The sequence below is a fragment of the Tubulanus polymorphus genome, chromosome 2, assembly GCF_964204645.1.
Source record: "Tubulanus polymorphus chromosome 2, tnTubPoly1.2, whole genome shotgun sequence".
Taxonomy (NCBI): Eukaryota; Metazoa; Nemertea; class Palaeonemertea; order Tubulaniformes; family Tubulanidae; genus Tubulanus; species Tubulanus polymorphus.
In genome coordinates, this window is record NC_134026.1 from 1,015,281 (window position 1) to 1,037,647 (window position 22,367).

Here is a 22,367-nt window from a genome sequence, read left to right on the forward strand (position 1 = left end):
ATTTATCAAAGAATTCAAGATAAAGCGCATTGACTATGTTCACTACCGGGATTCAGAGTTTGTGTCGTATCCTAGCAGCGTTTCGTGGCACATCCGCTTTTATGTTGCTCTTACATGTCGTAAGCAAAATCGGAAAACCGCATCTTTTGATCATTTAATGAACAGTAAGGCTACTAATTGGTTGAGCGTTCTGGCCACCGGTACCTTCGGTATTTATTTGTGTGATCATCAGATCTATATACTTCTTTTAATTTAATTTCATGTTGATAATTAGGAATCAATGATTCTATACTCATGTGATCTTTACTTATTTCAGTGATTCGCGATTCCGGTAAATGAAAGTTCCGCCCGCAGTGATGCCTGATACGGATCGGTTTCTTTCGATAAATAATGCAAAATTTTTCTTTACCGATTCGACATAATGTGGAGCCAGCGAATGCGGAAGTGAAAAATTGGAACCCGATAATAATCCGAATCTTTTTAATCATTTATTTTCCATAATTTTCGAGTGAAGCTGTGAGATGTCTGCTTTTAACACGTTTAAGGTAGGCAGCATTATATAGATTGACTGCATTTCTCTTCAGAGTGGAGCCTGTTGACGTTGTGTTGTTGGTCTGTGTCAATTTTGGGGTGGTGTGAGTTTTCTGTTTGTTGTGTACGTGTAAAATTGAAATTTTAAAATTTGAATAATGTGGGTCAGCAATAATGCATTTACTAGAATAACTTAATGCGGTATTAGTAAAATATCAACTTCCAACAGTATTTATTATATTCAGCACCTGCTGCGAGTGTGATCTGGAATTTGTCACTACTACGTGGCGCTAGTCTTAATAAAAGGATTTAGATCATTTTAAGGATTAGGGTTATGGTCAAGTTAGAATTGGTACAAAATCATTAGGGAAACATAAAAGTCGCCTTGTGGCGCCTTAAGATCTTTTACCGTATTTTTAAGCACCAGGGGCCGGTTGCATAGTCAAGGCTTAGACTACTAAAGACCAGTCTAAGACCAACTTAGTTCTATAGCCAATCTAACAACTTAAGACCAGTCTTAAGATTTAAGTCCGCTTTTGGACTTAAGTCATGACTGTGCAACTGGTTCCAGCGTTTATATAACCACTGTCTATGTTTTAATTTTGTTTCAGACACATCCTAGCGTTCGTATTAAGGGAACTGAAAGCGTGTTTAATCCTGTACAATGTATCGATCCAATGTGTCACAATAAGTCGACTCACATGCACTGCCCGTTCTGTACTAAAGTCGAGTCATTTCATGATCCGTTGATTTTGAAAGCTCACTATCGCGTAAAACATGTCGATAAAGGCATTGAATTCGCCGGTAAGTTATTATTGATGATTGAGTCTGAATTTTCAAGGTCTCTTGTTGTGGCCGAGTGGTTTGAGCAATCTGTTTTTTACGTACTGGTCTCTGTGGGGTTCGCGGGTTTGAATCCGTAGGTGGTGCCACAATTTCTCGGCCTCTCCTTTTAACACGGAAAATGAAAGATTGAAACTTCTGATAATGACGCGAGTGGCGCCTAGCAGGTAGAGGGATGAAAAAAGAGCTGGGATCGTGGACAAAGAAATCATTAGTTTATTTATTACAGTTATAGGCCTATTTGCCGATCTTAGATTAACTAACATGGAGAAAGAAAGTGATTTTCTGGGTCCAGTTCCACAGTTCCGAGTTAAGATTTGACTTTGAGTTAACTCATTGAAAATGAACTAACTGTAACTCAGAGTTGACTCACAACTGTGTGAGTCCAGATTTCCCATGCATTTCATTTGGTCCAACTGTTTCTCCGCGTTGGGGCAGGTTTACTGTTCTCTCTTATGGCAACTCCACTTCTCCAATATGAACAAATGAACTGAGCATTCGAGGTTTACATCTAGGTAACTTATTTTTCCGGATGATAAAAGAGATATGATTTTTGTAGGTTTGAAGATACTGCGGTGCTGTGAACAATGTGATATGGTTGGTGCAATAAAAGGAGAGAAGAAATTTAAAGGCGCTCATTGGCATTGTTATCGGTGTCGAAATGGATTCAACCGAAGGGATGAAGCCATCAAACATTATAAAACACATTTCAGAAATCCACAAACTACTTTTCAAATACAAATTTCTCAGGTATGCTATCAGTGTTTTCAGCCAGGTTACGGGGAATCCAAATAGTTGATGAATGAATGTTTCAAACTATTTATTACTGTTTACAGGAAGTGAATCCGATACCGCAGTACGAGACGTCTTTCGGTGAAGATTTTACCGTAAGATCCAATTTGCCGACTAATGTTCTTAGCCATCATATGATTGAAGCTGGTGAAGGTAAGTGAAAAAGGGTTCATCAAGTACAAATAATATATGTACTTGATGAACCCTTGCGAGTTTAATCGTACTCTGATCGTACCCAGAACGCGTCTCTGCGCGTCTAATTGTAAAAAATATTTGGATTTGTGCACCCCCTCCATCGAATCCTGGATCCCCCGCTGGAATATAGTTGAATTTAATTAGGTTATTCATAGGAGCCTAAATGTTTTTTGCTTGGTATGGGCTGATAAGTATGCCAAGTATTCTACTATTTTATGTATCAATTAGGTTTTCGTCGTGGAAAAATGACCCGCAACACCCCTTTGGTGATCATACCCTCAAAAGCCCCTCAAATACCCCTCAAATTTCATATCGATGGTTCTGTAGGAACCATGTTTATGCAAACTTTCACTGATTGTAAGTATTCCGTACATGGAAGAGTTGGTGAAATTTCTACCACTCCATCAAGGTCATCAATGTCATTTTCTCAGTGACAAATCTTTGATTCTAAACTTTACGTTTGTTAAAATCTCATTTCGATGAATGTTCGAGGATATATGAGATGTTTGTTTTGTTTTAATGCAGCGTTTGTAAAAGATACTGAAGATAACGTCGTATCTGGTAAAGATTTAACCGATGTCAGCGCGAATGAAACAATAGGTGCTCAAACTATAATGATTATTGAAGAACATCCTGATGGTTCATTACACCATGAAACGGCAAGAGCTATTGAATTCGCTACACCGGCTACAGATGTACGTGTATTCATATTAAAACATAGGAGTCTGTTCCACAGTTGTGATTAGATATACCATAAAGACCAGTCTTAGACCATTTTAGTCCTTTAGCCAATCAATCAACTAGGAACCCGTCTTAAGATATAAGACAACTCATGACTGTCTAACCGTTGAGTAAAAACAGTTGAATTTCTGTATTCTATTATCGTGATAAAAGGAATTGTCCCTCTTAACTATTCAATTGATTAATTTTGTTTTGAATTATAAGCCACTTACAAACCCGGAACGAAACTGGCGGTTTGATTTCGATTTTAACGAAGAGATGTAGTACCTGATTCTGATAATTACTTGCTGTGGTTGTTAATTGATTTCTGATTGAATGATTACTGATTCAGTCGTTACAGTTTGCTGCACTATTAGATGAACGAGCTCGACTGGAGAAAACTGTCGAAGATCTGACCAAACAGAACGAACTTCTCGAACTGGAGAAAAGTGAAATGAAAGAGAATCATACAGTTGAAGTCGAACAATTGAAATTACAGGTATTCAATTTCCACATAGTTCTTTAGTTCTGGGTAAAGATGAATAATTAGATACGATTTAACTTAGTCTTTATTTCTGAGTTGATTATTGGATCAAACTTGATACAGTAAGCTTGACATAGATCCAATGATCAACTCTGAAATGGCTGCGTCAAACTCAGATTTTTGTTGAAATGTCTTACTTGGCCTATGTACGAATAATATCACATTCAATGCGCTCTCGTAATATAACTCTCTCCGGTCAGAATAGATCTGACATCGAGTGGAGTATACTGAAAACAACTTGAAATTTAGATGCAGGATTTATGGGCCGGTGTTAACTTCGACCTATTGGGGTTTCAATTGACTACTGGGTTAAGGTTTAGATCGAGTCTATGAAAAAATGGTTCCCTGCAGCGCTTGTGCTGAATGTTCATTTCTATTTTTAAGTACGCCTGATGATGGCTAATAGTGTTTAGACGAAACGTTATTCAAAATAAATCTCTTCAATTCGAGAATTTTTCATCTCCGGACTGAATCATTGCGGGATTTTTCTCGTCATCCATCTTACACGGATAGTGCGTATCTTCACGACTCATTATTTCTATTTTTACTCGTAGGTTGCGGTTCAAGCGAATGCGATCACTAACTACCAAAAACGAGAACACGAACTTCTGAACCAACTTACGGCAAATCTAGACGATAAAACTCAGCAGTTGATGAATCAGTTGGAACGAGCTCATAAGGAATTATTGCGCAATCACATTACGCAAGCGAGACGGACGTATTTACAACAGCTCGAAAACGGTAATTTACAAATAAACGTCGATTCCGAATCGACGACGAATTCAACGACTTTAAATATGCAGTTAACGACGATGTGTTTACCTCAGTCGAATACCGAATCGGAAATGAATCACGAATCGACGAACGAAACGACGTGGGAGATAGCGGTGAGCGAGCCGCAGAATCTCACCGCAACCGTTTATCAAACTACGGATAATAACAGCGCATACAGCGTCGAGCGGGACGATGATTCCGCCGCGGTTACCGACTCCGATATGGTCATTGTCTCAGCTGCTGACGACGGTAAAGATTTAGACGCCGCACACAAGTCCAACGATGATAATATCGTATCAGAGTTCGTAATCAATACTGACAATAGTAACAGTTGCGATGATAATAGAGCAGAATCACCGCCGCCTAAAATACGAAAAACTACCGAAAACCAACAATCATAAACTAAACCAGAACTCAGTTCGTTGTAAGATATTTCATGGATGTTGTAGATAAAGGTTCAGAAATTTTCAGGTCACGTTTTTTCCGGTAAATTTCTTCTTTATTCATTTTGAAATTATTTTTTAGAAATATTTATGATATTCTACGTTGTAAGAGAAATAAAGAATATTCAATAGATATGAAATGAATGCGTTCAACTTTTCAGTGAAGCACTTTTAATCTCTATCTGACAGCTATAGTCTCATTGTTAATGATCTGATATTCCTTTAGATGGCGGATTCGGTCATCCTTATTACCGAGATGATGTATTTTACCGAGATCAACCGAGATGAAATTAAATATAACATATTTATTTATTCCATATCGATTTTAACTATTGAAATCATATTATATCAGTAATAAATGCCTGCTGGGTTCATATTTTACATATTTTGTCGGATATTTTTGGAAAAATAACTTTTAACTTTATACCGAGATGAGATCGTCGATCAATCAAATTCAATGAAATTTTATTGCTAACCGAGTTTACGTTTTTTGAGTCAAAATTTTTTTAGATAAAAAAATATATAAAATATGACTCTAGGAGGTATTTATTACTGATATAACATGATTTCAAGTGTTAAAATCGATAAGGAATAAATAAATATGTTATATTTAATTTCATCTCGGTTGATCTCGGTAAAATACATCATCTCGGTAATAAGGATGACCCGGCGGATTGATTGTGCATTGATACGCTGCTTCACAAAATGTTCATTTTCACATTTGACTGAGTTTACGAGGAACTAGAGTACAGAAATCACTTGTAGGAACGCATGAATTTTCTGGTGTTCCCAGGGGTTATTAATCGGTTAGGCCCCCTTGGATCCACCCCCGATTGTAAAAGTATCTCTGTCTAAACCTTGGAGTAATCATTTGACAAAGGTTTACCGCAATCGTAGTTAACTGACTCGGGTACGCGAAGGTCGGAGCTGCCCCACTCCATCTCTGGCATGCGAGTCATAGCTAACTCACTGACTCTGGTATGCGTAGGACGGAGCTTCCCCACTCCAACTCTGGCATGCGAGTCATAGTTAACTGACTCTGGTATGCGAGGGCCGGAGCTAGCCGCTTCTGAGTCTCGCGTGCAATTCAAAATAAATGCATTCATACGAAAAAGTCGCTATATCGACGCATAGATTATATGATTATATCTACCTCTAGTCTAGTACCTAGCCGTCGTTCCACAAACAACCCCTACAACGACTGGTATTCACATTAATCTACCTCGTAATATCTACCATGAAACATTACCGTTCGGTAAATTAAAAACTTGCAGTATTTTCATCGTACTTCTTTCTCGCTTTATTTAGAAAATCGAAAAGGGACTGACCACTTGAACGAAAATTGGCAAAAGCTGTTCGAAAATATGAATTGACCACAGAAGGGCACGGATTTAACTTTAACTGACGTATAGACTATCCCTACGGCAATACCATTGATCTTGATTTATATTTCAAATCCTACGTTGATATACAGCCGCGGTTTATTGACATCCATTTCATGCTTCGTGGTGAAATATGACATAGCGTTGATTACAAGTTCTTTGGATTTATTGATATATATATATAGCTACAAAAATAGTGCGAGAATCATTGAAGACGAATCTGATTATCATATTTAATTCATGATCACCCAGAAAAATGCGACCTATTTCACCACAATTATATATGGAATTCCTGGGAGCATATTCATATATATTTTCTCATACGAAGAAGACAATTAGTACGACGCATTTCAACAGAAAAACTGGTTTTAAAAATTTCAGTGTCGTCGAGATCTATATTGTTGTATTATTGGCGCGATATCGCATATAGCTATCAAAATCGTGTTACGTATAGTTTAGTTAGAAACATGGGCGATACCTCTACGGCTCAACGAAGGCGCAGCTCCTTGAGCAAGTTCTTCGGTACAGGACGACGATCGAAAACGATTTTGGAGAAAAAGGTAGCGTGGTTGGGAAAATGGATGGTCGGGGAAGAAGTAAAAGATGATGTACTCGCCAGATTGAGAGCCGAATACTCAACAAATGGTGGTATTAAGACAAGACTTAAACTGCTGCCTAGCGGTTTAAGTATGGGCGATAGGTCGTCGTTTTTTTCTGTGAGTCCTGAACAGTTTATTCCCGTCGAAGATATCAAGGATCTTATTCGCGACGATGTACAAACGAATACGGTTTTGTGTTTGTCGAAAAGAAACGGCGAGGTGAACGAAGTTACTGTATTCCGATGCAATACGGAATACGACTCGCGACAACTAGTGGAAGCCTATTCGCCGATGATAAGCAAAACGGGGGCCGGTTTTACCGTCGATCTACCGGAACCGGAACAATCGGGAACTCCGTGGATGTTGAAGAAAAAGACGTACGGGGCAGACGCGGGTGAAGTTACTGATACTGTAACGGTAGTTCGACGTGAAACGGACGTCGTTGACAGAGAACCGGTGCGAGTAGCAGTACCGAGTCATTCGCAGACGGTCGTTATCAAAGAGGAAATTACTACAACGACTAACGGAACAAACGGAGAGCACAAAAAATACTACCACAAAAAAGAACCGATATACGCGCAGGTGAACAAACTGAGGAAGAGATTCAAGCATTCCAGCACGCACGAAACGAAGAACAAACAACCTCAAAGAGAAACATCGACGATTACTCAAAAACCCGAATCTTCAAACCAGAAAGAAGTAACTACTACTACGATTACAACTGTCAACGGTAGAAATGATTATTTGCGCAGCAATCAGATGAACGGTCATCTCGGTTACAGTAATCAGGGTGAGATCGATTCTGTCGTTATATACGGAGATGGGTCGCCGAAAAACAAGCGCAGATCGCAGACGACATTGATAGGCGAAGCTAAAGTGTTAGTCAGTCACGACTATAGGACTGGCTCGGTAACTGATTCAATGGATGATGATCTGATATACAGTACGGCTTCCCGAACTGATTCCAGCCATTCTTCGAGACCACCCAGTGAAATCTTCTCATCCGCGTACTCAACTCCACCGATGCTTAACGGTGGTGTATCTATGATACCTGGTGTCTCGTATCGTCCAGTCGCTAATACCGGGATACTGCTCATACCGACCGGTCTACGCAGGCCTCCTCCGCCGCACTTTTCCGTTATTAAACCGATCGAAGACGTCTATAAACCAAAACTCCATCAACATCCACCGACAACAGTAGCGAACCACCACCCGGTCGTATACTCAACAGTCGGTCAGCCGATTCGACCGGATAGTCCGGTAGATTCAGAACCTTCATCCTCTCACACGGAGCAGCCCAGTTATTACGAGGTGGATCGCCGAGTACCAGTCAAACATATGTCATGAACCGTCTTAAAACCGATTCACCTCTGCGAGGACGTGACTTGAATATTTAACGATTCAATTTCGGATGAGGAATGTACATTTACAGTGATTATCGAGAATATTTTCTAAAATCTACTACTAATAATACTGGAGTAGAAAATGTATATATATTTACATAAAGTTTTACCCGAGAGCAGGGCAGCGAAGTTGTGGAGAATACTCAACTGAAATAGAGTTGCGTGTAGTTATGCGATTAGATGTAAATTAAAACTTGTAAATTATGTGAAATATTAGTCGAAAGTTATGGACATGCGGAGTGACAACGAAAAATATATTTGAAAAAAGTTTACATAGACGAATACGATTCAATCACAACTTTTCTAAGATTCCACATTATCATTCTCGAGATGAAACATCTATTTGATAGTTTTCATATATGTGGACTCCTCCGTAAAGGTTGAATTCACGTTTAAATGCTGCAATGTTAATATCTGTATGCGTGTATGAATTTTTTCATTGAGATTAAATGTAAATTTTACTATGAATTTAGCGCTATTTTAATGTCGACAAAAATTCTATGAAAAGCAAGTAAATTTAGTTGGTGTTGATCGCATGCCTGAACATCTATTATATTTTTGTATTTTAATTACTCGAAATCGAGGTTCGCTCGTTGAAAAAATATACATTATTTCCATAGTTAATTGTTTCGCTTATTCACGACACTCACGTCTGAAATGTCACACTAGACTTGATCTTGTATTGGGCTAAATATATGTTTTTGGAACAAGCGCAGTTCATAAAACTGGATTGAATAAAAATCTATTGCGTGTTAGACTGATTGTAAATATAATATCAATCGATATTCATCAAATTCATAAGACAATTACAATTTTATTTTGATGGAAAGTTTTCTTGAAAAATAGAACCCCAAATAGGTGCCGAACTTTTCAAAGATGACTACTTAATAGCTAACATCAAATTATTTGTTGTATTGTAATTTTTTATTTTCTGTTATATTAAAATCATTACCTCACCGGCGTTTACAGGGCAAAAATGTTTATAACAAAATGTGAAATATATGTGCTAACGGTCATAGTTTGGATAATTGCCATTTACCCTGTACTTTGTCCTAGTTAGGATAGACAGGTTTGACAACCCATAGCGATAATCATAATTCTAAATCTCATTTTTTTGTACGAGAAAAAAGCGATACTTTAAAACTTGTTAAATTCGCCAAGAAGCATTGTATAGTCATACTCATCAATCATATAATAATATCAAACAATATTCTTGACTAATCTTATTTTTGGATGAATATGTTAGTTTAACGTGGTACATGCAATTTACATGTAGTAAATAAAGATATTATTGTTACTAATCCTAATGTAAGAAAAGATAAATTTTGTTTGGATATTTTGTCGTGAAAGGGAAATTCTCAAAACAAATCCGACGATTTCGCCGATAATTCATACGATATCGTTGCGTCATTGACTGGATTGATAAATGGCAATTTCTGAAAGTCTAAAATCTTGTGGGTGATGGTTTCCAGTTTCAGGCGGCAGATTTATGTTAGGATAAATGTCTGCGGCGAATAAAGACTGATTCGACCGGATAGTTCGTCCATAAATCCAGATTACGATTGTTTTATTGCTGATTAAAGTCACGTGGTAGACGCTACTGCTGTATCGTCGGTTGTTTAATTTTGATTGTCGATTTTCCGAGAAAAGAAGCCCGAAATATTACCGGAATCTGGCGACGGTCGTCATTTATTTGATAGCCGCTGAAAAAAACATGCCTTATAATTCTGGTTGGTTATTTCGATGATTGTAGGTTCACTGCTGTGTGCTATACTCGACGCATCATGTTTAAAATACGAGGATTTTCTATTATTTTCTATATCGTATTCGAAGCCTTTTTTCGCTTGTCAGGTAAGAAATAAACAGCTTTTACATGGACATTTTTTTTTTAATGCAATGCATACTGTACAACTATAGACCTTACACGTTTTAACGTTTTCCACGCGTCCATGATGTAATAGATAGTTTTTCGAGAACAGAATTCAATGTTTTTTATTATTGAATTATTTATCATTATCTTGTTTTAGTCTGTTCGTCGCTATCTGGTTATATTTATTTTCGGGGATCATGCGCTACTATTGAGATTCCCGGAGCCAATCCCGATATACAGAGTGTCGACTTGTGCGCCGATATCTGTAATCATTTCTCAAACTGTGTAGCGTTTCATTACAATTCTCTGAAGAACGAATGTATCCATTTTAACCTCACTCAATGTTTTGACGTTATCCCAGATGTACAGGATTCACTCTACATCAAATTAGGTAATAATCCTTTTGAAAAATATATATGGTTAAAATCGTTTGAATTATTCGAAAATAAAAAAGCTATGGCGGACTAAAATTTGAAGTATTTCTTTAAGAAATACTGAATGAAGAAAATATTTTGAATTTTCACATTTGTGGGTTTGGATCTTTCATACATACTTAATAGACTGCGAATGATATCAATTAATTTCGATGGTACTTTTTCATAACAAATCTGAATAATCTGAAGTAATTTGTGAGCGTCCGTTGTCTTTAGGTGTGTCAGGATTTCAATACGAAGAGGCTCGTTGTATGACTACAATATCGTCGTATAGATGGAAGGTCGGTACACCGTGGTCGTGTTCAGATCGCTGCAAGCTCGATAAAACATGTACGACATTCATTTTCCGAGTAACGAATTTCACGAGTGAATGCGTCGTACCAAACTCCTGCAGACGCTACGAAACTGCGGCGAAAACGCAAACTTTCTACTACAATAGATATACAAGTAAGATTAATAAACACTCCTTCAGGTATAGTTAAAGAAAGAATACGCCGTTTTGTGTGGAGGTAGGACAAAACAGCGGACTTTATACAAAACCTGTTTGACACGACTTAATAAGACTGCTTTAACTACGAATTATTCAAAACGAAAAAAATATCATCTTCGAAAAAAGTTTTAGCCGGTTCATGAGAAAAGAGCCATAAAGGTAAGTTTCAAAGTGCTGATCCTCGTCACCGAGTTGAAAGCCATCGCTCGTTGTTGCACATTATTATTTGAACGTAACAGCTACAATACAACATCAGATTAACTATTCATGAAATTCTTCAATGAAAATCTCGTCCCCCTTGCGGCAGTTAGACCTATAACCTGATATCCATTTGACGAACTTGTTTTTTAGAAAACTGACAACACTGTTCCACTTATGAAGTGTTCATAATAAAAATACGACGATATAATTACGTACAATACCTCGAGGCAGATTTCTGGAATTTTGACACTGGAAGAATAAATCTCTTACAAGAGTCTTTCTAAATTATGAATATACACCTACATTTAGAAAGACGAGCTTTGCTACTGTACTACTTGATAACAGTTTGATCAATCCGCCTTCATGGCATTGAAGTGACAGGGCACAAATCTATTGAATATGACAGTCACGATATAGCACATAGATTGTTTTGTTAAAAGACATTTATCAAAAACAATTTCTCCAGGAGTCACATAACTGCACTGAAAATTACTTTCCATCGCATCATCGCCGAGGAGATTGAAACCACGACTCGAGGCATTGTTTAAACTTACATTATGGGCTTTTTCGTAAATAATCGCATCAGTATGTTGACGCATTATCCTCGAGTTATTGCTTTAAATTAGATTCTGGGGAAATTCATCTTTTCTGACTCGAAGGCCATGACCGTTACTATGACATTATACCGAATTGTCCTCAATACAGATCAGACAAGATCCACAGCCACATTTTGAGGGATTAGCGATGAATAAAGAAATATTCTACATCTAGTTTTCATAACATTGCTGTCGAAATCAACTCACAAAATATGGAAACCGATCTTAAATCTGACTTGATCAAAAAATACGCATAGCAACCGCTAAGATGAAAGCGTCAGTGGTAGCGTAGCAACCGTTTCCACAGCGAACAAATAGAAATTTTAGGGAATGAACAAAATGTAAGTACAAACCGTCATTGAAAGGCAATGGGCTGCAATTTAAGCAGTACCGTATCACCGGTAGCCGAGGAACGCCACTCGCCATTAGTTCCCGATGCGCCTCCAGATCCCGAGTTAACCGCAGTTACAGACGAGAAGCGTTCAACATCGTCTCATCAATCGATCAATCAGCAACAATTCTGGACAGAAGCGGCTCCATCAAAAAGCACGGTAGATCCTATCGGCGATCAGTTCGTAGCCAGAACTGGCGTACCTAGTGAGGAAATATTCCGAAAAACAACCAGCAGAACCAAACGAATCTGTTCTATGAAACCGAACGTGATGTCCATCCCCGAAACAGCAGATTCTAACATTCCTCAAAAGGAAGAAGGTACTTTCGAGAAATAGATTTGCGAAACGACTGTAACATTAACGTTGTTAAGTATTTATACATAAACTATCTAAAACATGGTGTTCTATTTAAGACATTTATTCATGTAACTGCCACGGTTTGTATCGTATTGAAAGTAATAAGATAGAAAACGATACATAAAAGAATGATACGTTGTTTAGTTTATGGAATAAATGCGAACAGATTACAAATCGTGGCAACAGGTGGTGATTATAATGAGGGAAACTGTTGATGGATTATAGTGATCAATGATAGCGAATAGTGAACGAGTAAATTATCAATTTATCATTTCAGTTGTATTATGTTCTACGATGATCACTTCACCTTCTCAGTTTGAGGTAAAAACTGAAACATTGGACGAAGAAAAAAATCGTGATTGAAGAATTCTAATCGTTCCACGTGTTTACATTCACCCGTAAGAATTATATCTATAGAGCTAACAATATTTTTTCATAAGATTCGTAGTTGTATTTTAGTTTGCCTGGTCATTTCGTCGGCGTTCTTCAGTCGGCATTTTATTAGAAAATGATGAAGATTGACTTGACAAGTCAAGCCTCGGGGTAATCATCGACGATTCCACGCCACAACCGTAACCGAGGCGTCAAAACAGTTCGAAAACGTATTGATTGTAACGTCAATTGTGATAGATCGCTGTACTGTCCTTTCATGCCGGGTCACTCGAGGTCGTTACTGCCACGATACAGCATCAGGAGACATCACTCGTTTTTTCATTATCGACGATAGTTGTACGTAGTTCTCGGTGCGATATAAATGTGCTTTGTAAGGGTTATTTCAACGAGTCTCGAAGCGAACTAATTATGCAGAAGCACTCGTTAGAAATGAGGAGTTTTTCGCTTATCAAACCTCACTTTTAATGTACCCCCGTACAAATATTGTAACCGAGAGTAAAATGATTTCAGCGCGTTGAAACGGATCATTTCAGCAGCTAGGGAGAGCAGACTGTTTTCCAATACGGCATTTTACAGTATACTGGTAACACGATATCACAACAGTATATGTTCGAATTAGTCTTATTTATTCGCGCTATGATTTATTTTTGTATAGAATTTTACCTAAATCAATTGATAAACAGTTTATATTATACAGTATAAGTATAATATCGTTAGAGTAGGTACTGATGATATATTGATATTAGATTAAATACTGCGTTGGAAAAAAAGGCCTTAGAAAAAGAAAGAAAATATCTTGAAAATCTGAATAGGGAAATAAGTAGACAAATAATTGGGGGGGATCAACATAATAACGAATAAGGACCCAGTTCCACGTTGTGAGTTCGAGTTAAAATCAGTTTATTTCCAATGTTTTAAATTTAACTCAGAACTGTGGAACTGGGTCCAGTTCTTTCTCTGATCGAGCATTGGAGATGTATTCTAGTTTAGGCGTGTAAGGTTGAACTCTGGCGGAAACTCGAGAAAGTTTTAAATCAGTGAAATTGCAATAAATCCGTTTGATCCACGTTTTCACGGATTGTTTTTGTTGGATCGTGATTGTGTAGAAAGGATTTCGTTGTTTGATGAAATACAGTTCGTCTTCTGCGGAGTGTTCCGAGAATCCGCTGAGACTCATTGTCAGCCGGTATACTCGAGGGAATAACAACCGGATGAAATCGCATTGGCCCCGAAGTCGAGACGTATTTTCAAACAAAATACGAATTAATTCATCCTAGAAATTTGTCATTAACTGCTGTGAAACGGCGTTAGATTTTACATTCTCGGGGAAGCTTAAATTAACAACTTTGACCCGTCGGCAATTATTAACTTGGTTTTATCAAATTTCGTATGAAAACTAGTGCTTTGATAATGGCAGTTTGCGCATTTAACGCTTGTCACGCGCGCGTTTCACCAGGGTGAAATGTCGACTTGTAAACCGTCATTCATTTTTCGCTGCTGTAGGGAATTTCGAATTTGATATCAATAGTGAAACAGTCGATGCCTGATTGTGTCAATAACAGATACATCACGTAATCATAAAATTCATCTTCAGTTTGGCCGAACATCATCTACACTTTCGATCGATGCGGTCATATGAAACTTGGAAAACTCTCGATTCATAAATTGAGATTAGAAATAACAAGAACAATTGTGAATTGTGCATTTATTTTCTAATTAGATATATTTCAAAACTTTTTTGATGCATTTTGATAATTTGTTTGATAAAATGTGCACTACGTCATCAATATTTCTGCGCTAGACTGGTTGCCGGGCAATTCAATTATCGATATATTCAAATCCAAAATAACTTTATTGATTCTAAATATTATTTAATCTATATTTCATGATTCATTGTCGACAATATAAAGCGATATATTCTCAAAGCGTAGATAAACTTTCGAGTTAATTTTCTTGTTTAAACTGCACTTGGAAAACTCTTGATCCACATAAATTGAGGGTTTCACAAAATTACAGTGACGTTTTTCGTTCCTAAAAAAAGTGGAGACTTATGTTCGTATAAAGGTATACGAAAAGATGAAGTAAACAGTTTCCGTTTAAAGCTGTATGTAAAGAGCTGCCTGTATAATCAGTAACGCAGTCGCACTGTCTGGTAATCACAGACACGCGGCTTTAGAATGTGAGTTGACACAAGTAAATAAGAGAAACATTTCGACCAATTTTTCGTGTCAATCGCGGCCTGATGAGGCTTAAATAGAGACGTGATTACTAACGTTTATTTGACCGATTCACTAACTATAGATTCTGATCATAAAACCGCTTCAAAGTGAAGGGTATAATAAAGCATCCTGCATTTACTGAGAGAAGGCTCAAATCTAAATCCCCTTACACCGGAAAGCCATTATTCGACGGCGGGGATAGCTGGTCAGACTTTCCGACCGAGGACCGAACTAATGGATTTTATAGATTTGTTAGAAAATATTGTTTATGCCTCTCACATGAAAACATGCAATCGTCGGATTATTCCACGGGGAAAAGGGTCTAAAAATGAGTTAAGCGCTCGCGTGATGATAATGAAGCCGTGTGAATCGCTACGTCACGCGAATGCACTTAAAACCCCCTTTTTAAAACGATGACGATGGCATCACCCGCGTAGAAATCCAGCACCGGATGCTGCTGTAGCACTCGAACGTTGAACTTAATTAGAAGGTGAAAACCTGATGTTAGAAACGTTGTGGACTCTAAAGAATTTTCAATTTTTGAACATAAGTCTTCGATTGTGGTATTTCGCTTTTTTGTTAGATTTGATTCCTCGATTTACACACACGTGACCATCTCACATAAAATGTTTGGAAATGCCTCGACAGCAGAACTGCAAGAAATCAAAGGTTTATGATGATTAGATCTTGTGTCTAACTACGTGATACATGTCGAGCGTGTTAACTTCTGTCTCGTTGCAAGTTAACTTTTCTAGTCCGCTAGTAGATGTTTTTTCATCTATCGTTCTATCGTTGGGATGGAGCTAAGTGCCTACAAAGTCTATAGTCACAACCCGTGTGCGTCGTATTAAGGTATATTATAATACCCGTTACATGTTAAACACATCGAACACACGAATTAATATCTACGCATACGTGATATGAACTAGAGCGGAAAAATAGTAATTACACATGTAGTTCAAGGTAAAAACATTGTCATTTAATATAAATTGCAAATTAGACAATCTCTTTTCTAGGAGCTCGGATTATTATTGAAATATGCTCACGATAAAGACTTTTGTCGGGACCTTGGGAGTTCTAATGTTTGCTTAAGTCTCCGATGTCATCAAGTTGGGAATAAAACCGTAACATCCAAAACCTTCCTTTTTGCAGTTTATAATTGATCTATGACGTACACAAACAAATCATCAACGGTAGTTTTCACTAGAAATGCTGCCGGTCACCTTCCCTAGCGTAGCATGTGAAGTGCTTTGGTAATATGCTGTTGAAATGATCACTTAACAGTTAATTGGAGCTTAAGAAGCCATAAACATGACATGACGTATCGAGATTGAAGGTTATACGAAGCCGATGGTCACGGTACCTTTACTAGATTAATGCATTTTTATGTTCTGACTGATGATATATTGCCTATTACAAACGTCTATGTCGCATAATTGGCTAAAGGTACTCGGGGCTGCTGAGCCGTACTAAACACGTGTAAGACGTATAGCTATGAGGAGAGAATCCCACAATGATAATAAAAAGTCCGAAAATGAAACTTCGAGATAGTAGTTTATTTCAACGTTTCGACTATATCCTAATAGTCATCTTCAGGAATAAGATCGCATTATTCCTGAAGATGACTATTAGGATATAGTCGAAACGTTGAAATAAACTACTATCTCGAAGTTTCATTTTCGGACTTTTTATTATCATTGTGGGATTCTCTCCTCATCGCGTCAACACGGATATTGTGTTCTACCTATCGTGACGTATAGCTATAGTTTTAATACACACATCTACACGACATCTAGATCTACTGGCTCAGAAGAAGTCATAGAAACCCCACAACTTCCAAAACGATTTTCCGGCGCTGGTGAATATGATAAAATGCCGTTAACAGATAGTCACGACACGCACGTCAACGACAAACTACAAACTATGATTGATCATGAAAAATATTCAAATCTAGAAATAAGAAAAACTAAAAGCACAACTGAGGATGTTGCGCCGACATCAGCGACAGTCACACGGGTAAAATTGATCGCTTCGATTATTTTCCTGATCATTTTGTCGTTGAATCCAAGTTGAAATATGCACGTAATTGTTTCAAGGTTTGTTTTCTTTTCATATCAAAGAAGGAAATATAGGAATGATACATAAAACGTGAGCGAAGATGTGAACTTATTGAGGAAACATATTTCAAGCGACGTTTACTCTTTTACTCGTGAACTTTACATCTTTGTCTGAAATCATTGTCTCGCGTATTCATCAAACACGGATATTGTGTATCTTTATGACCTTTGACCAGTTTGATTCCGATCTATCCTAACAACCGCGAAAAGAGAAATATATATACATATATATACTCGTCGCTGTGAATAGTTTTTTTGGTTAAATAGGTACCGAGGAAATGAGAGTTCTGTCGTGCATACGTCTTACTTATTAAAGAATGGTAGCTGTGCCGGCAGAGAGAGAGAGAGAGAGAGAGAGAGAGAGAGAGAGAGAGAGAGAGAGAGAGAGAGAGAGAGAGCATTCCCGTCGTGTCGTGATTTGGTCATTTAGAACCGCTATTCGTAGAGATAAAGACTGTGCTTAGTGGCGGTTACTAAATTATTCAAACTAAGCCACTCACACAACGAAAGAAATGCCCTGTAACGATCAGTCACCTTTTTCAGCATATACCACACTTCAGCCAAAAAATGTCCTATTGAATATTTTTGTCTATTCGGGTCTAGGTTCGTATCGAGTCTTGAAATCCCACTGAGGGAGGATGTATGTCTGTATGGATGTGGAAACTTTCCGTAACTTTTGTGAATATAATTATTTACGCAGACGTGATTAGAACATGATTAACTCATTAATTCAACGACGGTTCGCTGGATATAGTTATAATTAAGTAACTTTATTTCTAAAAAGAGACTGCTCGTTAACTTACTGTAACAGTGTTTTCTGAAGTTGAGAATAGAGGCTTTCTATGCACCATTAGACACGCAAATAATGCATAAGAACGGTCGCGTGGAGTGACAGTGAGTTTTTCAAACTAATGAGCTACAGAGGAAGAGACCACTGCGATTTCAGTCAGACGCTCAGACGCTTCGAGTCTGACTTTGATACATCGCCACAGATATAATTAACCCTGTAAAAATTGAACGAACATCCCGGTCGGGGGTCCTCCTCGGTAAGACCCTCAAACCGGAGCTATTTATCGTGGTAACCTTGAAATATAACGCCGAGACTCTTCGACAGTCTCTACAGCACAACAATACATCGCGTCCCTGAAGGTTGCCAGTTTTTAGGATAAAGATACACAATACAGAAAAACAAGTCTAAAAAGAATCCTTCAGCTTACATATGGATTCAATGTTTTGACTTTATCCTATAATAGTAAACTTCTGGAATATTAAGATGACTGAAAATCCAGTGAACATTTTATTATGATATTATCATAATAACACAGATTTGAGTGTTCCATCGAGATTACAATGTACATAATAACAATGGCACACCATCCACTGGGTTAATCTTGATGTTTACTAATCGCGAAAAATCACACATTTTCTTCTGTACGGTTTATGGTTACAGGTCTAGCCGCTATTCAGCACGCGAATAATCAACTTTATGTGTTGCGCCGTTACATTTTCATTCAATTAATTACCTTACCGTTGATATACAGTCGAAATGTTTGCAACCGAGCTGAGAAAATTGCGTGTTTGCGACCAATGTTGATCGATACTACGAGGAGAAAAGCCGTCGGGAACTGCTCGGACCTAACTTCAATTTCACGCCACTAGAATTGTATGATTACATTTGGTTGCTCCAAAATGCGAATAAATAACAGAAAGTCCTAAGACTGATAATTTAGCGTGTACCAGCGCTATGACACACTGAACTCGTATAGACAATGGATATGATTCGATTAGAGGTAAACTGGAAGAAGCTACTCTGATAAGTCCTATAGATATTAGACATATAGAGCGCAGTCTAATTGATGCAGTGTCCACTTGGACTAAAGGCAGCTCGTAAGACGAAACTAATTCTTTTTGATTAGTTTCTGATGATATTGGCGTTTGTATCAGGCTATGAATGTTCGTGTATTCCCTACTTATATACGAAATCTTCTATCACATATTGAGCCCTATGTCTGGGTGTAACTAAAGAATTTTTATAATATTCAGTATGCGATGATGTTGGTTTCTTATTTGGTTCGTTAAGACTTGAATAACACGTATAAGTGGAAGTATAAAAATGGTGGTTGTATTGAATAACCATATCAGCAGGTCTTTTTTCAATAAATCATTTATTCTCAGAGCCTGGGAAAAGCGAAAGATATTCACGTCCCGGAAAGAAGCTTAATGATATTGCACTTGTTTTTTTCTTACTTAATGAACTTTTGTAGACGGGAAGTTTATCACATTATGCATTAGTAGGTAAAGCATACATGCATGAAGGGTTCATAATCATCTCGTGTCAGCTATAGCCGACTAGTAGTTCCTGAAAAATGTTTCTGGTATTCAAATTCCGAAACATTAATAATCCTCGCATTCTTATCTTCGGCCATATTGCCAACATGTTTTATTATTCAGTAAGTGAACGACATATAAGATTGTTTGCGCGGTATAACGAAGGTACATCGTGTATATACGAAGTGTGTAGAGTTGCGATAGCGGGGCCTGCCAGACGACTTCTTTTTCTAACTATCAAGTATAGATGATCGTGAAGGTCGGAATCGTTATCTCCGTATCGCTTATAGTGACAACTGCTGCCAATTCTCAGGGGCTTGATTTCGTCGACCGCTTTGTGGTGTGACGGCGAAAAAAAAACGCTTCAAAAGGAATTAGCAAACAATATTCGTTCGTATTTTTACGACATGCTAGTGGCTAATCGAATATTTATGTGCCCGGACCGTTATTGTCGAGCTTTGAAATTGTAGCATCGTGGGTTTCTTTTTTCTCGGCGAAACCGCCGTCAAAAAGAATGAAGTCATACGATAGATAGATATCTGTTACTCTTAGGGATGAATAAAACTAGTAAATTGAGAAAGCAGCAGATATTCTGATAGCGAGTCGTAGGCCCCCGCGTCTTGTTTTACGACCTCGGGTTCTAATGGAATCGGAAATGAAATGTCCAGACGTGTCAAACTAATGCTTTTAACTGGCTTCCACAATGAATCTTTAGCGTTGAAAAAAGGAAGAGCCAGGAGTGACTCCTAACATGTACGTATGTCGAAATTCCTCTCATCTTCAAAAAGAAATTTGGAACGAACTGTAAACGCATTATACAACTAATTAAACAACGAAAGAGGTGACAATAGTTTATATCATTCATCATTTCTATTACATTTTAAACGTTACATCTACCGAAAGCTGGCTCGCGTGTAAGAACAGGTTTCATATTTATTATCACGAGCGATGTCTACTACTGACATTTCGTTTCCTGATGCAAAAATCTCTCCAAGCATTCTCTCGTCTTGTGACCACAAGCGTTGATTGGAAAACATCGCATTCCCGGATGCTTGTTACACACCGTATCTAGTAGTTTCCAGACAGATCCCATTTGCTTAATTGACGTGACGAATCCACCTGCACTATTTTTTTTGTTTGCCCAAAGATTTCTACCCGAAACGCTTGATTTTCTGGCCTTTCGTGCAACTGCTGATACCCATCACGAGTTCATTTACACGACTAACGAACCCTTATCGAATTACAGCATTTCCTACACAGTTCTCTTACTAAACAAGACCTCCAGGAACAAGGAACAAGTTCAAAAGTTTTGAGTTAGAATAAGAATAATTTTGCCCAAAGTTGTCGAACAGGGTCCAGAAATTGAAGAATTTACAATTTGTTATATTGAAAATGAAAAGATGTCGCAAAAATGAATTGGTATCAAATCAGTATAGACTAACTCGAATTTTCATTGTCTTTTGGAAATAATTTCGAATATTTAAAGATTGTTCTTCAGTCGCAAAATCTTTGAAATACGATCCGCGTTGGTTTAAAAGCCATTTTAATATCCGGAAACAAACTTGAGATTAATAGCTTTTAAGAAATACGGAGGTCGCAATACTCGATCGTATCAACACGATTCTTCGTGATGATTCAAAATCAACATTTGTCGAGAAATTTTCATTTCATTCACGAAGTGCCATTAAATCGATTCAACAAATGCGTAAAACACATAACTCAAACGCGAACAACTCACGAACCGTCACACCTCTTCAGAAATCCGAGAACCAACATCACCGGTTCTATTACACCGGGCAAACAGGGGCCGTCTAAACTCATTTTTGAAATAATGAATTTTCGACGTGACATGAGGTGAATTCGGCTGTAGCGGAAACATCAGGCAGCTGATATTCTCATCTTGAGATTATCAATAATAAAACGATCCACAGCGTTTTCAATTTTCTCGTATTATGAGCTCGCATGTTTGTGGAAATTTAAGCGCTGGTGCACGCGATCGCCTAATGAGAAGGAGGAGGAGGCAGGAGAGACAGGTAGATAGGAGTTGAAAATGACGAAAAACACCTGAAATAAACGTGTTCTCGAATAATAGACGCATTCAAAGTTACACGATGATAAAAAAACTTTTTATGCTTAGTCGCAAGACTCGTCGTGACGGTTAAAACCGATTTCCCCTGGATAAAAGCGATGACGCTGGACCGCTGAAGTTTTTACACCTTCCTAAAGCCGCGTAGTAGATTTTTTGTATCGACGTAATCTGATACTACTTGGATTTTTCTTAACTAATCCCTGCTGTGTTATAGATCGCAGCGTCGCCGGAACTGTGTGGTCATCTCATGTAAACAACTCGCGTCTTTCTCGTGAAATCTTTGGCGAAATTTTTTGCTTTTTGGACGCGATTTCGGATCTTGTAACAGGAGATAGCCGTTAGTTTTGGCGTAGATTCTGTCCATTATCAAGTTTTTGAGAAATCGGTAACAGAAGAAAATATCAGGCTGAAACTGGCTTCCAGAATGTTCAGATTTTACTTACCAAATCGCCTTTCACTTCAATGTCACCGCCAACTAGACAGAATTAGGTGATTACACAGATTCTCTGTCGAACATTTTGTCCGTGAATAATAAAAACGAGCAGGTGTTGTCATTAGACTTCAGAGTTAGGATCTTAGAACAGATTCTTAATTACAATTCAGGTTTCCGCGGCGCTCTGCGGGGAAGCGCTATAAATCACTTCATTTCAAATAC

The 22,367-nt window shown here is 37.9% G+C and overlaps 1 protein-coding gene across 1 annotated transcript; it reads left to right on the forward strand.

Moving 5' to 3' along the window:
* Positions 1–422: 422 nt before the first annotated feature.
* LOC141899661 (uncharacterized) lies at positions 423–4,963 on the forward strand. The gene is made up of 7 exons (XM_074786091.1): positions 423–545; positions 1,143–1,335; positions 1,934–2,124; positions 2,211–2,319; positions 2,887–3,056; positions 3,434–3,580; positions 4,180–4,963. Exons 1-7 carry the CDS (start codon positions 522–524, stop codon positions 4,798–4,800), a joined length of 1,455 nt encoding a protein of 484 aa, XP_074642192.1. The 5' UTR covers positions 423–521; the 3' UTR covers positions 4,801–4,963.
* Positions 4,964–22,367: the final 17,404 nt, after the last annotated feature.

Bases quoted from the DNA above. Each gene is read 5' to 3' on its own strand.
- LOC141899661 (XM_074786091.1), top strand. From the start codon at position 522: ATGTCTGCTTTTAACACGTTTAAG. The intron at 3,057-3,433 runs GTACGTGTATTC...TTACTGATTCAG, and splicing joins TCGCTACACCGGCTACAGAT to TCGTTACAGTTTGCTGCACT. The intron at 3,581-4,179 runs GTATTCAATTTC...TTTTACTCGTAG, and splicing joins TCGAACAATTGAAATTACAG to GTTGCGGTTCAAGCGAATGC.